At 48.4% G+C, this 17,906-nt stretch overlaps 1 protein-coding gene across 1 annotated transcript; it reads left to right on the forward strand.

Moving 5' to 3' along the window:
* The first annotated feature begins 9,899 nt into the window (after positions 1-9,899).
* On the forward strand, positions 9,900-13,838 carry LOC120500614 (solute carrier family 22 member 6-like). Its single transcript, XM_039705751.1, has 6 exons — positions 9,900-9,934; positions 11,516-11,997; positions 12,578-12,584; positions 12,863-13,094; positions 13,505-13,589; positions 13,813-13,838. Exons 2-6 carry the CDS (start codon positions 11,556-11,558, stop codon positions 13,836-13,838), a joined length of 792 nt encoding a protein of 263 aa, XP_039561685.1. The 5' UTR covers positions 9,900-9,934; positions 11,516-11,555.
* Positions 13,839-17,906: the final 4,068 nt, after the last annotated feature.

The following is a 17,906-nucleotide window of genomic DNA, read 5'->3' on the forward strand; positions in this document are numbered from 1 at the left end:
CTTTGGTCTGGTTGAGTTTCTTTTCTTCAATGCTTCTTTCCTCTGAAAATACCTGGAAATCATCTCTTGATGGACCAGTTCAATCACTCATTGAAAGCACTCTGAGTCACTGGATGGATTTGGTCTACACCTGCTTTATGCTGTGGGTGGATCATCTGCCCACCAGCAAAGAGTGTTCATACTCTTTGCTGAAAAATGAGTCCAGGGTAATACAGACCTCCCAGTCCAGGGCTCTGGGTAGGATGGGTACACCAGGAAAGGTCTGGACATTTGTGTGTATCCCTTTCCCCCATGGGAGAGGGCAGATGAGGTGCTGGACCCCCACCAGCCTCACGAGGAGGAGGAGCAGCAGATGAGCAGCCCTTCCTCACTGCTGTGCCTCAACTCACTTCACCCTGAGCTCTGGGGTGGGAGGGTGGCAAGGAGTTCACTCCCGGTGTGAGGGAATGTGAGGAGCCCATGGAGGGACCAGATTGTTTCTACAGAATCACAGCATACCCTGAGTTGGAGGGGATCCTCAAGGACCATTGAGTCTAGCTCTGGACCCTGCACAAGAAATCCCCCAAAATCCCACCATGTGGCTCAAGCATCGTCCAAACACTTCTTGAGCTCAGGCTGGTGCTGTGATCACTTCCCTGGGCACCTGTTCCAGTGCCCAGCCACCCTCTGGGGAAGGAACATTTTCCTGACATCCAACATAAATCTCCCCTGACACAATTTCAGGCCATTCCCTCAGTTCCTCTCACTGGTCACACAGAGGGGAGATCAGAGTCTGCCCCTGCTCCTCACGAGGAAGTTGTAAATGCAGTGAGGTCTCCCTTCAGTCTCCTCTTCTCCAGGCTGAACAGACCAAGTGTCCTCAGCTGTTCCTCACACAGCTTCTCCTCAAGGCCCTGCACCTTCTTTGTTGCCCTCCCTTGTCCTTCTTGTGTCGTGGTAACCAAAGCTTCCCACAGGACTGACAGTGAGGCTGTGGGGCTGTGTCCCACAGCCTGGCTCAGACTGCCAGCCTCGGGTCTGACTGGAGATCTTCTGATTGACCTACAGGCAGACACCTCATTGCTCAGTCCATCACTTTGTCTGAGAATCAGACAGTAATTTCATTTTTTAAAATAAGTTGTTATGGTTAATGTTTGCATTTTATCCTCTGAGGAAAAAGAGCCCACAGTAATGAATTAGGAGCAGGACACTGGAGAGGAAGGGACAGTTCAGACTCTACCACTCCATATCTCTAAGCCCATAGTTAGGTTTTAAATAGCAGCTGTCATCTTGCATTATGAACACCTTGTTCGAGGTGTTCCAGACCACATCAGAGTTCTGCTTCCTTCCCAGAAAAGAGGCACATTGCCAGAATGCACTGATTTACACACCTAGAACCCTGTGAATTTGAAAGACATGCCAAAAGAAGAATAGGGACATCATTTTCAGTTCCACTCTGAAAGCTGAACTGGAAGAGCAGATCATAATAAACTGAGCAGATCTACTTTCAGGCAATCAGGAAAAAAAAAAAAAAACAAAAAAAAAACTAATTAGACCCTCCCCATTCCTTTAGTAGCCACAGTTACAAAAATAAGGGAGACTTAGTTATCTAGAGGTCACCTTCAAAATCCTTTCAACACAACTTTCTTCTCCCTGTTTGTTTCCATCTCAGCTTCCATCACACACTTGTTTCATTTCTCTTGAAGGACAGCTGTGGAGCAATTTTACTAAGCTGCAAACAGGTTATTTGGGCAATGAAAATTACTCCACATAAACTCAAATAAACCCAAATATCCTGCACTGACACTGCTTAAAAATGCCAATCTTATTGTTTGTGTTTCTGGTTTTACAGGATTTCTAAATGTCTCAAAGAGCCATTTATGAGGCTAAGATCATTTGTGTTTCTTTCATGGTATTTCCATCAGCTAGGAACTGAAATATGATGAGGAGACAGATGTTGCATTATTTCAGCACCATACATGGCTCCTTGAGATGCTGAAAGAGCTGGAGAGAAAAAACAAATGCAAAGATCTGAAACTCAAACACAAGCTGAAGGATCAGTTCACATTCCCTGCACTTCAGACTTTGCAATAATAAACCAGCAGAGCACATACAAACTTTCAGATCCCAAATGAGTTGTCACAGATTTTCTGTGATTTTGGGGTACAAGATACAACATTGTTCACTGTTCTTTGCCCTGGTGGCTCTCTGCATTCTCACACAGCAGATATTTTCAAAAGCAAGGAGGATGGAGAGTTATCTGGACCAGGAGGCAGAGGACAGTTGGTATTGTCAGAACTGTGCCTCCTTGGGGGGTCAAAGGACAAGTTCAGCTACAGGTCTGGTTCTTTTGCAGCAGTGGACAGGAAAGCTTCATTTGGAGTGCCCACAAAAATACTGCCCTTCCCAGCTCTGTCAGTCTGGCCTCACTGAGGACACTCAGCCTTCAGTCTGAAAGATTTGTGCTCACCACAGAATCACAGAATCATTAAGGCTGGGAAAGGTCTCTGAGACCATCAAGTCCAACCATTAACCCAGCACTACCAACATGCCACTAAACCCTGTCCCCAGGTGACAAATCTGTGGTTGTCTTCGAGGGTCCCAGGACGAGGGAAGAGATGAGAATCTTGACTCCATGTTTCAGAAGGCTGATTTATTATATTGTGATATTATACTACATTAAAATGCTATACTAAAACTATAATAAAAATAATAGAGAGAAAGGATGCATCAGAAAGCTGGTATAGAAAGAAATAGAAAGAAATCATAACAAAAGCTCATAACTCTCAGAGAATTCAACACAGCTGGATCTTTGATTGGTTATTAAGTAGAAACAACTCATATGGACCAATCAAGGATGCACCTGTTAGTGAACAATGTCCAGACCATATTCCACAGACATCAGATAGTTATTGTTTACATTTCTTTTCTGAGGCTTCTCAGCTAGAATAGGAGAAAAATCCTAGCAAAGGATTTTCATAAAAATATCATAGTGACACCACATCTACATACTCTCCAGGCATGGTGACTCCACCACTGCTCTGGACAGCCTGTCCTGATGCCTGATGAACATTTCTGTGAGGAAATATCTTCCAACACCCAATCTAAACCTCTCCTGACACAACCTGAGGACATTTCCTTTATCACTTTCTACTTGGGAGAACAGACAACCCCCACTGGGCTGCACCCTCCTGTCAAGGGAGCTGCAGAGAGTAAGAAGGTGCCCCTTGAGCCTCCTTTTCTACAGGCTGAGCCTCCCCATCTCCCTCAGTTGTTCCTAGCCCTGTGCTCCTGACCCTTCCCAGCTTCTCCCCTTATCAATAACACAGGCATTTTCAGGCTGACCTGCACTGCTATATAAAGGTTTTCATTCACACAAGGAAAAAAAGGCAACAGCTGATAAGCCATAATCCAGCTGTAACTTTCAGCACTGCAGTAATCAGCATTGTGCTGGAGGAGCCTTCCAGGAACACCCTGTAACTGCTTTCCACAGAAGCCTTAGGATCATTTCCTTGCCCACAGTGCCATTCAATTGCTTCTAATCACCTCTCTATCTTCCAGACCATTGGCAAGTACACCTCTGAAGAGCAGGAGTGTTTGCCATGTGTCAGACAAGGAGCATTGAAAATAAAACCCCCTGTGAAAGAGAGAAGTATCCCCTATAACAGGTTACTCCACTTTGGAAAGACACTCCAGGAGTTCAGACACTCATTCCCAGTTCAGAGGAGAGAGATCCTGCTTGTTTGTTAAACAGCCCTGCTTCCTTCTTTGCTCATGAATAAAGGAAAGCATATTTTTTTCTTAATAACACAAACAAGTTACTATCTTCTCTGCCAGGGCACAGACCCTTGTGCTGGGTGAGAGCTCATCACCAGCAGAGGAAGATCTGCAGTCACATTGGTGAAATTCACCTTGCAAGCAGATCAATTGTGTAAAATTACATGGGCCTGTTTCAGGGTAGATGCTTTAGATTCTTTAGAATCTTTAGATTCCCTTAATTCTCCATTGAGAATACTGGGAGTTTAAACATCCATTATTTCTGTAGTCACTTACATCTATGGTCTGCTCTCTGCAAAGGACTGGAAGAGCAGAGGGGTGCTGGGATCATTTCATTCTGAAGGAAAGACAGGGATTTTGTTTACATGAAAGAAACCGCAGGATGTTAAACTCATCTTCTTAAAAGTGTTGTCACAGGAAAACAAAGATGACTTGGCCTTAATGGTATGTTCAGACAAATGGAAGTTAAAAGCTAAAAAGTTAAAAATTGGTTCCCCAGGTGCCTGTTGCAAGCAAAAGACAAGATTTTGTTCTCTGCCTTGTTCATGTCCACTCATCTCTTGAGATACAGAAACGTCTCTCCTGTTTCATAGAAACACAGAGCCAGAGAATGTTTTGGGTTGGAAGGGACCTTAAAGATCATCTAATTTCAAAGCCCTGCCATGGGTGGGGACACTTTCCACCGGATCAGGTTGCTCAGGTCCATCCAATCTGGCCTTGAGCATTTCCAGAGAAGGGGCACCCACAGCTTCTCTGGATGCCAACCTGTTTACTCTGGTCACAGCTAAAATCTGGCCATCAGCCACTCCACATGAGGGCAGAAAGTGAACTTGCCTTTTCTTTGAGCTGAAAATGCTGCAAACCAGGGTAGGAACATATGGGAGAAAAACTGAGGGATCAGAGAGCCCCAGCAGAACTGTGACAAATAAGCTCCCTACAATGAGGCAGAGTTGCCCTGTTGTGAGGGAGTGTCAGTACTTAGAGCATTGATCTGTCAGAGTTAGGCTGGGGCCAGCTGTGCTCCTTCTGGGGCTTTGGAAAGATCTGCATTTTAGATTAACCCAATAGCTGAGCCTTTGTTTTGCACCACACTGAGGGGTGCACAGAGAATACCTGCATTTCAGATTAAACCACCTTTGCACCACACTGAGGGGTGCACAGAGACATCCTCACTGCCACCTGCATGCTCTGGGTCACTTGACCATGCAGAATACCTGGAGCTCTTTCTGCAGCTGGGCTGATAGCCAAGATTCTTTGCCCCTCTCTCTCTCCACTACTGTGGCTGGTGTTGGGAGTTCCAGAGAGATTCTCGGGGCTTTTCGCATAAAGAGGTGTTTGGGGAATTGGTTGTGGCTCACAACACAATCCAGAGAGTAAACACAGTGGAGAAAACCACCAGATCCATGGAGCTGTGGAAGCTTTACACTGAAATGAGCTGCCTTTCCAGGGCTTGGACTATGTCTGTGTGAGCAGCCATGAGATATCAGTGATTCCACGAGTTGCACAGAGTTTTTGAGTCAGAGCAACATTTCTCACCTCACTCAAGGTTTTTAAATAATTCAACTGAATGAATCATTTACTCTCAATCAAATGAACATATTATTTCTCATCAGAGATGCAAGGGTGTTCTGTCTTTCTGTTCTGACTGAAAATTAACACTGACCCATCCAGGATGACAGGCAATTTGAGTCAGACAGGAACCTGAACTACTACAACAGATCTGCAAGAGAACAACAAGAAAACACAACGCAAGCAGGAAATCCAGTAAATTACCTTGCAGATGAACTTCCAGCTGGGCATGATTCAGTCATTTAACCCCAGTCTCTCCTTCCTCAGCCCATGTTGAAAGAAATGTGTGCCTCCTGCCTGAAGCCTGTCTACCCCATGGAGTGTGTGGTCACTGACAAGCTCTCTGTGCACCGCTCGTGTTTCTGCTGTCGGGCCTGCGGGAGGAAGCTGAGGTGAGTGGTGGAACTCAGGAGCATTTATTTTTAAGGGATGCCCAAGTAGTTTCCATCAATTTTGTCCAAGGGTATTCTGACAGAGCAGGACTCAGGCAATGAGAAATAGGGCCAGGCAGTCTCCCTGATTCCATCTGCCTCTCCATCACTGGAGGCTGAAGTCTGCCCAGCTCAAGCCTGCAGACACCTCTGGATCAGGAATCTGCATGGATGGTGGTGCAAGGGTGAGCTGGAACTACAATAAATATTCACAGTTTGGGAATACTGATAGGATATGTTGTTGGAGGAGTCATTTGGGTGCCTCCTCTGTTCATTGAATCATTAAGGTTGGAAAAGGCCTCTAAGATCATTGAGTCCAACCATTTACCCAGCACTGTCCAGCACCAAATCATGTTCCCAAGTTTCACATCAAGCCAGGTAGGTTGGAAGGCACCTCTGGAAGCCTCCACCCAGCCTTCTCAGGCCCAAGGAGGGCAGGAGCTCAGGAACATGTCCAGGAGAGTAACCCCAGTCTCTGTGCTGGAGGTTGCACAGTCTCAGTTGGGGCCCCCTTTGAACAGCTGACCACCAGTGAAAATGGCTTTTCTTGCATCTCATCACAACTCCCTGTGTCACAATTTGTTCCCATTGTCTCTCATCCTGTCACTGCCCCTCTCCAAGAGCACTCCAGCCCTGTCTTCTCCATAACCTCCCATAAAATAGACACACACATCCAGCCAGGAGTTTCTCCCTCCTGACCTTCTCCTGGCTAACCCAGCTCTCAGCCTTTCCTCAGGTCACACAGGTCCCTCACCACTTTAGTGGCTTTTTGCTGGATTCCTTCCAGTACAGCAATGTCTTTTTTGCTGTGAAGAGCCCAAAACTGGATGAAGTACTCCATATGAAATCCTAAAAACGTCAAATATAGAGGAGCATTCACTTTTCTTTGCCATGCAGCTCAGGACATAGTTGGCTTCCCTATCCCCAGGGCACAAAGCTGACTTGTTTTAGCTTCTCAGTGGCTGAGACAGCCACCCTCTGAGAGGCTGCTTGAAATCCTGTTGCCCCCAGCTCTGCAGACACTTCCATCCTGCAGTTGCTGTATCATGGGAGCCCTGGGCACTTTTACCCACAAGGTTCACGCTGTGCATACAGGGCCAGAGATGGAGTGCTGGTATGGAGCCTGGCCTGTAAATGAGAAAGGGATTGCACATAACCTGGCCTACAACCCCCAGAGGTACTGCAAGGAAATGTTTAATTTTTCATGTTGTTTTGGTGTTTGAAAGAAAAATCAAACATATTCTGAGAAAGCCAACACTACTTTTGAAAGGTTTCATTCTTCAACCCCCTCCCTCCCTCCCTTCCCCACTGAGAAACGATTTTGCTGAAAGCCTGTCCATCAGTGCCACAGCTCCCCTCCCACACAGCCACTGACAGCTGTGCCAATGTGTGTTTTCCAGCTTGCAAAACTATGCTGCCCTCCACGGGGTGTTCTACTGCCAAGTCCACTACAAGCTGATGGCTGGGGCTGGAAGCAGAAGTGAGATGGAAAGGCTGGAGCACCACCAGGTTCAGCATGGACCACAGCCCCAGGACTGGTGTAACAGGGCCAAAAGGACTGAAGCAAGAGAGAAACCCACATCCTTCAATGCTCAGTGTGATCTGCAGCTGGCTGAGCACAGGAACAGCAGGCCTGTCTTTGTAGAGAACAAGCTCAGAGCAGTCTGGCCACCTTCAGAGCCAGCCTTGGCTGCAGATGGGAAAGCTGGAAATGGAGTGTGTTCCTGGAAAAAGCCTGCACTGAGCCTGCAATCCTACAAGGGTGCAGGCAGCATAGAGCTCAGGGGCCAGGAGGGAGCAGTGGAGAAGGGAAGATTCCTACCTGGAATCACCTACACCAAGGAAAGAGAGCAGGCGTGTTCCTGGCCCAAGAACGGAGAGCAGAGAGGCCCTGAAGAGGCTGGGGATGTGCCTGAAGGGAAGAGGGGTGGGAAGGTGTCCCAGAGAGTGGCTGCACTCCAGCAGGGCCAAGCCCAGCAGAACACAGGACCTGCCTGTGCCCCCCTCCCTCCCGTCCTGGAGCCTGTGAAGCCCCTGCCTCGTGCCTCACTTGCTCCCCACCCCACACACCAAAGCACCAAACCCACCCCCAGGATGTACCTGGGGGGCACAGGGGGCTGCACTCTCGCTGCCACAGAGGTCCCAGTGACACAAAACAAGGTCTGTGGGTCACTGAGCACACCCAGCAAAGGAGGCACAACCACAGGTGACAAGCCTGAGCTGATCACAGCCACCCCAGATACTGCAGGGGCCAAGCATCACCTTGGAGAGGGAATGAACAGCACACAGGCCATTCATGTGCCGGGAGAGCCCAAAACCAGAAACACCACAAATACAGAACTAAAACATACAGCAGAGGATGTTGATCCCCCTGAAGATGAAGCTGAACAATCCCACTCCCCCCATGGAGTGTTGAGGACCTCACCTGTATCTTCTGGCTCCCTGGAGCCAGCAGGGCTGGGTGTGTCACCTGAGATCACTGAAACATTGAATGAGAAATCAAAGGCAAGCACCAGAAAATTCCCTGGCAAACAGATGCCATTAACTTTGCAGCCATCCAGCAGCAGTGATTTGCCTGGAATTGAGAGCAAAGGGGCAGAATTTGAGAAGACAAAAGAAGAGAAACCAGTAACTATGACAGCTTCTCTGGAAGAGCCCAGTCCTGAGCATGCATCTCAGGACAATGAAGCTGAAAAGAGCAGAGTCTCTTCAGCTGGTTGTCCAGACAGCACAGGTGATCACAATGTGTCCTCTTTACAAGAAACAGAACCTCAGGACACATGTGGCCCACTGAAAAGTGACACCCATGAGGGTATTTGGAGACATGATACTAAATCATCTGGAAAGGACTTTCTAGTATCAACTGACACACCTCTGAAAGGAACTTGTGCCCCTTGCCCCTCACATGATGAAGTCAACAAGCCCAAGTCAAAGGAATCCAGGGAAGTTCTTAGTGAAAACACTTTGCACATTTCTGAACAACCAGCCAAGACATCAGAATATTCCAAATCAAATACATCCTTGGACAAATGCAGAGGACATCCAGCAGGTGAAGAAAAAGATATGAAACTTCCAGGGGAAAGCACTGGGCCTATGTCACAGACCAGGGCCCAGAGCAAGGAGGCCAGAAGCAGCCAGGCCTGTAGGGAGACACCAGGTAAAGCTTTCAGGCTTGGGAAAAACCCCTTCGTTACCCTTTTTGGCTCTGAAGACAAAGGCAGAACTCCCAGGAAAGAAGCAACAACCCAGAGGAAACCCACAAAACCCCAATCAGCCCTTGCCACTTTGTTTGGTCACTCCTCAGAGAAGAAGCAGAGCGCACCAGAAAAACCTGCAGGATCCTCAGAACAAGCAAAAACTGATGGCAGGACAGAAAAGGCCCAGGGCCTCCTCAGCTCCTGCAGCCAAGAAAAGCAAAATTCCTCCAAGAATGATCAGCTGCCACAGCCTGGAAAGGTGGAGGTGTTCCCTAAACACATCCAGGAGAGCTCTGGAGGATTCTCAGGCTCTGCTGAGGGCAAGGAGACTGATGTCCTGTTGTCAGCTCCCAGCACAGCCATGTCACATGATGATAAAAGTGAGAGAACTGAACTTGAGATTCATTACCGAGAGTCTTTAAATAGTCAGGTTTGGCAGCAACACGACAGCTGTTGGCCCCCTCTCATGCCAGCACAGAAAAGTCAGAAAGAATCTGCAGGAAACTCAAATCATGGAACAAACCCTCTACAGCTTCCTCCAGAGCTTGTGTCTGCAGCTGACAACAGCAAAAATCTCACCAGGGAAGGGAATCACCATGATGCTCATCTACCAGGAACCCAGAACCTGCTGAGCTTGGATGTCCAGGACACAGGGGCACAGGATGGGATATTTTTTTCTCTAGGCAATTCAGAAGAGTTACCCAAGGATGCTCAGCTTCTGTTTGGCAACATGGATTTTCTGGGGGGCAGTCACTTGTTCTTTTCTAGACAAGATTTCCCGCACCATGTAGGACTGACCCATCAGCCCTAGGTGATGGACACAGTAATGAAGACATCTTTCCATGTGAAATGTCATCGGAGGGTGACAGAGCACTGGAGTTTCCCAGGGCTTCAGAAGAGCCTGGCTGGTCATGGCTGGAAGAACAGCTCTAAGGAAGGAGTCACATCTGCATTAGCACAGGACACTCACTCAGATCTCAGGTAGCCCCCAAGGAGGTTTCATACTCATAAATTGGACCTCTGCCACAGAAAATTCCTCAGCTGGGGGCTGAGGAATGGCAGGGAAGACCATGAGCCACACACAACAGGGGGAGCCTGAAGACTTGAGCTTGTTGCACACTGACAGAGAAGGCAGGACAGGGACAAATGTCTCTGCCAGAGCAGATCTCCTTGGCCAGGTCATCCCAGCAAAAGGCCAGAGATGCATTTAGGGGAAAAGGAATCTCTGGAAGTCGTGTAGCTCAGCCTCCTGCTCAGGGAATGTCTCTGAAAAACAGCAAGTCCTCTCATCCAAGGATGTGGATGCAGAGCTGAGTGATGTTTGGCTGTGTGGTGTGTGCAGATGGTGCATGCACAGCACTGGTGTGAATTTACACAACTCAAAGCAACATTTACTCCTCTCTTCCTTTACTCTGAACAGCACTAACCTGTGTGATCTCACTCTCCCACTCCAGCTTAGGGGTGATGCTTTAAAATCCAATATTCTTCTCCTTTACTGACTTTCATAAGCACAACAGACCTATTCCCACTCATGAAACACCAGTCCACGTTTTGTGACCCAGGAGTGATTTTGTGGGAGGCTCAGGCATCCTATGGGCATTGAGAGTGAAAGACAAAGCACTGGAGAGGAGATTTGCAATGAGCAGGTTAATGATGTCCTCATGGTTCTGCTGAAAGCAGCCAGGAGCTCTGGTAAAACCAACTTTTGCCAAATTACACACAAAATTTCACACACTGAGGGCAATTGCAGCCAGCCAGTGTAGCAGGAATAAAGACCCAAGCCACTCAGGGAGCCTACCCAGGAAGCAGCTCAGATGTGCAGCAGAAATCAGGGCAATCTGCTTTTCAAGTGACATCAGAACCTCAGGCAAAGCCAAGCTGGTGTCATTTCCCAATTCCTCTGTGCTCTCAATGTCTGTGTGTGTAACCTGCTCTTTTCCCTGAGGGTACTCTCTCAGCCAGGTCTATTTTAGGATTATCTCAAGAAACTGAAGTTTAGATCTAGTTTTATGACTAACCAGGGTTTCTACAAATGAAAACAGAGAGCTTGGGACACAGCTGTCAAGAGCAAGGCTCTTGCACTACCAGACATATTTCCTGCTGCAAAGGAGAAGTGTTCTTCTTCTTCTCTTCCATATTGCCTTACATATCTCTGTCTCCAGGATGTGCTACAGAGTCATTAAACCATTAATGGGAGCAGCAAATTTGCTCTGTTTGCATCCCCACCCCAGGAAAAATTAACCCTCATTTGCAGAATCCCAACTTCATGCCTCAGACACAAACCTTGTGCTGCAGCACAGCTGCCTTCAGGAGGCCTTGTGACACTTCTCAGGCTGGAGAAGGACGAGATGTCACTCTACCATCCCCAAGAGTGGCAGTGCTCTGGCACCTTTGTTCTATTCCCAAGAGCAGGGAGGGAATGGCTGGTGACAAAGTGCAGCCTGGAGCACTGCACTGTATCATCACAATGGACCGGTGTGCCAGTGCAGGTGCTCATTTTATCACACTGGATTAGGGCTTTAGTGCTCACACAGTTTAAACATTAATATTTGCCTATTTAAGCCATAGGCAGCAGTGCAGCCTGCCCACAGAGGTGCTCACCATGGCTGAGTTTGGGGATCTTTTGAGGGCTCTGGGGGAGTTTGGGCTCTACCAGAAACTGCTGATCCTGCTCCTCTCCCTCCCACTACTTCTCAATCCTTTCCAAATGGTTGGCCAAGTCTTCATGGTGGTGGAAGTGCCTCACCACTGTGACACCAGCTGGATCCGCGCCGTCGGCCCCAACCTGACGGAGGAAGAGCAGCTGAACCTCACCCTGCCCCGCCGCGCCGACGGGGAGTTTGAGCAGTGCTCCATGTTCTCCCCGGTCGACTGGGACCTGGATGCCATCCTGGCCTACGGGCTGAACCACACGCAGAAGTGCAGCAGTGGCTGGGTGTACCCCTCAGAGCAGCCACCGTCCCTGCTGACCGAGGTCTGTGCTTGCTGCTTGATGAGACAGGGCTGTGCAAAGGAGGGGGTGGGATATCCCAGCCTGTGCTTTGGTCAGCCACTGCCAGCTGTGCTGGGAGGGGGTGGGATATCCTGGCCTATGATTTGGTCAGCCACTGCCAGCTGTGGTGCAGGCAGGCTGAGATTTACTGCAGGATTTCGCCTCCATCACACAGATGGCAGCTGGAATCCCTGGCAGATTATCACAGGAAGGCCGGGGTGAAGTTGCCTGGGGTGGGCACAGGCAGGGACCATGGGGGTGTGAGTCCAGCACATGTTCGAAAGATGTCTGGGGTGGACACCAGGAGTGTGTGAGTCCAGCACATGTTCTGCCCACCATCTGTCCCCTTTCCACTATCCAGACCCTTGACTTCATGATGTATCTGCCTAGAGGGACCTTTTGGGCATCCCTGCCATAGTATCCCCATAGTTCTTCAGCCTGCTTCTACTCACATCATCTCCTCTCTCAAAGACATTTACCTTCCAAGTTCTTGTCATTGATAATTTTTGGGCCTCCAGGACCCTTCAGGGCTGCAACAAGACATACCAGGGCCATGCAGCTCAGCAAAAGCCTTGTTTATCAGCATCCTCAGCTTCTGCATTCTACCTTATCTCTCCCCTTCTGTTTTATAGGGCAATGGTCTGTCAAAGGTTGTACTTGATGTTTGGAGGAGTTTTGTGCCTATCTAGAAGCTTTGGGTTCAGCCTAGAATTTGCTGACCATATGAAGACCCATTCTGCTTTATCTCCTGCAACTACATCTCACACAACTGTCAAAGGTGCTGACTAGAACCAAAACAGAGATTGTTAGAAATGTGTTAAGAATATTGCATGTGTTCTATCCTTTCTAATTTTTGGTTATAAACCCCCAGATATCCATCTGCTGACATGTTCCACTCCACTTTCCTTGAATTTCAGGTTTGCAGACAGCATTGTCTACTATGGGCTGAGCCTCAGCGTGACAGATTTTGGTCTGGACATCTACCTGACACAGCTGGCCTTTGGGGCAGTGGAGCTTCCAGCTCGAATTTCCTGCATTTTCCTACTGGAGTGGTTTGGAAGGAAGAAAGTGCAGGGCACTCTCCTGTTCCTGGCTGGCCTGATATGTCTCATCCTCACTGGCATCCCTGAAGGTGAACCTTCCCAGCCTGTGAGCAGAGCTGGCCAGGGCTCTGCACATCCCTACCTTTGTTCAGAGCCATCCTCCCATCCTGGCAGACCCACGCTCACTCCCACGGGCTCAGCTGCCCCCACTGTCACAGCCCAGGCTGCTTCATCCCCAGCATTCTGGCTTCCCCTCACCTGGGATTCCTTCTCCCTCAGGGCTGTGCCTGGTTCTCCCACAGCTCCTGGCCCTTGGCTGGCAGTGTCCATTACCCACCACCCACCCACTAGACACCACCACCTCCTGGCAGAAAGCTACACCAGGGCCAATGGATGAGGGTACAGGGGTGGAGCAAGGGAGAAGGGCCAATGGGATACACTGGATCTGCATGTCAGAGTGAGGCATGCTGGGAGAAGCCTGTTTCCTCACCCTAGCAACTATGGTTTCCCCTCTAGGGGAGCACTGTAGGCTTCTTCTTTGTTGGCCCACTGGCCTCCACAACTCCCTGCTCTTTATTTAATAGAAGGCTTGTAGCAGGAGGTGAGTAAAGGGTACAGGGAGGTGGTTATGGAAAAATGGGAAAAGACTGGGAAGGAAGAAGACAGAGGAGAGGACATGGTACAAAGGTAAGCACGAAGATAAGTGTGATTCTGGAGAAACAGCTTGTTTGAACTGCGTCTTGTCTGGTGCTTTGCATCGTCTGTGATCTGGTGACGGAAAGGTTGATTGGCGTTGGAGTTGACGATGCCATCTTTGTCTCCAGGTGCTGTTCCTCTGGTCTTCGGGTAGACCTGTATTTGTCTCAGTAGAACTTTTGTTATTGTCCATGGGGCTGGGGTTTGCTAAGCTTTTTGGGTTTTTTGCGAGCCATCTTGGGCCTGATGGCGTTGAGACACAGGCATAGCCTCTCCTCCAGGTAATCAGTTGGAAAGGTCCAGGTATTTGCTGGGTTTTGGGATCCTTAATCAGCACTGGTGGTTTCTCTTCAAGCTTAGCTCTGGCTGAATTTGAGAAATGCCAGGGTACAGGGGGCTTTGGCTCTGAGAAGGAACAATTTAGAAAATTAATAACATAAGGAGCCTTACAGAGCCTCTCAGTGGGAGATATAATCTCTGTTCCTCCCCACTGCTGACTGAGGACCCATTTAAGGGTGCCATTAGTCCTTTCTACAATTGATTGCCCTGTAGGAGAATGTGGTGTGCTGTGCTGTGTGCTTTACACCCCATTGGTTGAAGAACTCTTTTAACTTGTTGGAGACATAAGCAGGGCCATTATCTGTCTTGATGCTTTCTGGGATTCCCAGGGTTGTGAGCACCAGGAGGAAGTGCCTCATGGTATGTTTAGTGTTCTCTCCTGCGTGCGCTGAGGCAAACACTGCATCAGAAAAGGTATCTATGGATACATGAATGTATTTTAACCTCCCAAAAGACGGGAAGTTGGTAATGGCAGTCTGCCACAACTGTCAACTGTCAAAGTCTCTGGGGTTGGCCCTGGAGCTGAAGGATGGAATTTGGTAGGCTTGACAATTTGAGCAAGTAGCTACCACAGCTCTTGCTTGCTCTTGGGACAGGTGAAATATACTCATGAGAGCTGGGATATTTTGATGATAGAAAGCATGTGCAACTTTGCCTGGGCAAAGATGTCAGGAATGCTGGCAGTTTTAGCAGCTATGGCTAGTGTGTCTCCCTTCCTGTTTCCCTCCATGATGGCACCTGGGAGGTCGGTGTGTGACCTCACATGTATTATGTGGTATGGTTGGTTTCTATGGGAGATGAGATATATTAATTTAGAAAGCATGCGGTACAAATTTGGGTTGGAGACCTCTTTTAAAAAAGAATGTTCTGCCCTCATAGCTACTCTGGCTACACAGACCAAATCTGTTCCAAAGTAAAAGGTTCTTGGCATTTCTCAAAAGCTCTGACAATGACACCTAATTCTGCAATTTGTGGGGATCCTTCCACCACTTGAACATCAGACTCCCACTTCCGTGTCCTGGGTTCCCTCCAAGTCATTACTGTCTTGTGGGATCCTCCTGAGTTGTCAGTAAAAACTGTTAGAGCTTTTAGAGTTTAGGGACCAAACTGACAGCCGAATTGAACAGTTTGTGTTTTGGAAGATGAATAGAAATCTGGCCCATGTAGCTATCTAGGGTGAACTGGAGGCTCTCATTGGTCTGGAGTAAATGCTCCAGATCCCCGGCTGTCAGTGGGAGGTAAATGCATGTGAACTCCCACCCCACAAGACTGCAGAGGCGAGTCCTAGCTTTTTTGTTTAGATTCTCCATAATTTCTTGAGGAGTAGTATTGGTCTTAGTAGGTTGATTATGGGGAAAGATCCACTCAATAATTAAAAGGGGGTCCTTCAAACTTGCATCCCATTGAAAAATTAGGCCATGGAACCTTGGGGCCGTACCTAAGACAATTAGTGGAAAGGCAGGCTGGGCTCATAACGGTGGCCTTGACATGAATACAGGGCCTCCTGGACCTTGATGATGGATTCCCAGGCCCCCGCAGTGAGGGTGCATGGCAAATCCAGTTACTCACTGCCGCAAAGCAGGTTGAAGAGGGGTGCAAGGACCTCCATCTTTATCCTCAGCAGGGGAGGTAGCCAACTGATGGACCCGCAGAGCTGGTGTAGGTCTCGCAGGGTCTTTGGGTCATCCTGGATGGCCAGTTGCTGGGGCACGATGGTCCACTCATGGATCCAGAGTCCCAGGTTAGTCCAGGGGCAGGCGTGCTGGATTTTGTCTTCGCGGATCTCAAACCCAGCCTCCTCAATGGCTCTGAGAGCTCTTTTTAAAGTTACTTTCAGGTAATTTTCTTCAGGCACGCAGACAAGGACGTCATCCATGTAGTGATAGATGGCCGCATCAGGGAACAGGCCCCTCAGGGGTGACAGGATGTGGGCTACATACCACTGGCATATGGTCAGGGAGTTTTTCATTCCTTGAGGAAGGACCAGCCAGTGGTACCTTTTTAGAGGGGCCTGCCTGTTTGGGGATGGGACCAAAAGCGCAAACTTGGGGGCATCTCAAGGCTGAAGGGGGATATTAAAGAAACAGTCTTTAATATCAGTGATGACAAGTTTCCAGTCCTAAGGCAGCATAGAAGGTGAGGGCAAACCGGGATGGAAGGGACCAATGTCTTCCATTACTTCATTTATTTTCCTGAGTTCATAGAGAAGCCTCCACCTATTTTTGCCAGATTTTTTCAAAACAAAGATTGGGGAGTTCCAAGGGCTGTTGGTGTGAGTGATGTGGCCCTTGGCAAGCTGCTCCTCCACAAGAGCCTCTAGTGTGTGCAACTTTTCATTAGAGATGGGCCACTGATCAACCCACACTGGACAATTTTGTTTCCTAGTGAGTTGAGGAATGGTAGGACTGGCATGCTCATCAGTGGCTCCAACTAAAAATCTCTACTGGATTTTTAGAGAGGCTGCCCATTGAGACATGAGGTCCTGCTCCACAGGGTGATTGGTGCCCTCACTGCAAATGGCCTGATGGTCTCCATCTTGCCCATGGGACCTTCCACAACAATATTTCTTTTATTTCTCATTCATACTGCTGCACGTCCAAACCCCAAGGTCATCCCCACCACGTTCTGCAGTTCCCAATTTGCTGGCCACTCAGAGCAGGCAATAAGGGTGACATCAGCCCTGGTGTCCAGCATGCCCGCCCGATAGATCTTCTCCCCCTTGCAGGACAGGCCACACTCAATGATGGGTTTGTTTGAGCCCACAACCTGCACCCACATGATGGTGGAGTTGAGGGGAACCTGTTCCATGCAGTCTCTGGGTAATAGAAAAGCCTGTGCAATTGCCATCCCAGCAGAGAGGGGGAAAGGTGGTTTGGTGCAACAGGTCGAGACAAAAATTTGGTCTCTGGATTCTACAGTCTGTACTTCTGGTATGACACGAATTTCATCCGGTCCATTCAAAGTATCTCCTATGATGAGGATGTCCCAAGGACCATTTGGTGGCCCAGTTTTTCCTGTAGTGATCTTATAAATACCTTCAGTGGTGAAGTCAATTGACAGCAGAGTTACCAGCTGGCACCAGGTGCCCACCTGTATCTTTCTTTATGTTGAATCTCCTACATTTGGGGTGGAACACTCAGAGATGGTGCTTGCTTCTCTTGTTCTTCACAAGTGGTGGGGAGAGCAGGATGGGATGGCCTCTGATTTCACATCGTAGCGTCGGACCATGCCGCGCTCTGCTTGGAATTTCCCGGACTCAGTTGGTAACACGACTGATTCTGGAGTCACTGATGGCTTTTCTGGTTGTCCTTGATGTGTAGTCTCTCAGAACAGTCCTTTAGAAAATGTCCAAAACCGCTGCGGTTGAAACATCTACAATTTTCTTTTGAAGCTATTACTGCAAAAGCTCCTGATATGCCTTCAGCAATGCCCTTTGCAACAGCTTGGGCAACAGTGTTTTCTGTAGAAGTGTGTTTGGTGCAGGCTTCCACCATTTGCTCAATGGATGGTTCAATGTCAAGGGGAAGGGCTCTTAAGATTGCTTTGCCACTCTGTATTTGCATTGGCCATGACCTTTGTATTCAAAACCTCCTTTCAGGCTTCTGGACTTTCTATTTGTCTTTCAAGTACAACCTTAAGTTTATCAACAAACTATGAAAGTCTCATTCACCCCTTGTTTAATGTTCATGAAGCTCTGTGTTGGAATGGTGTCATCGGGAGTGAGGAGCAATGATGATTTGGCAGCTGTGGCAATATCGTTAAGGGAGGCTTCTGGTAAGTGTTTTGCTTGTCCATGGGTTTTTGGAAGTTACCTCTTCCCGCCATTTGCTCAATTGTTAAATTTGGTTTGTTGGCATCGTTGGAATGTGTATCTGCCAATGAC

Source organism: Passer montanus, unplaced genomic scaffold, assembly GCF_014805655.1.
Source record: "Passer montanus isolate IOZ18808 unplaced genomic scaffold, ASM1480565v1 scaffold10, whole genome shotgun sequence".
In the NCBI taxonomy this organism is placed as follows: domain Eukaryota; kingdom Metazoa; phylum Chordata; class Aves; order Passeriformes; family Passeridae; genus Passer; species Passer montanus.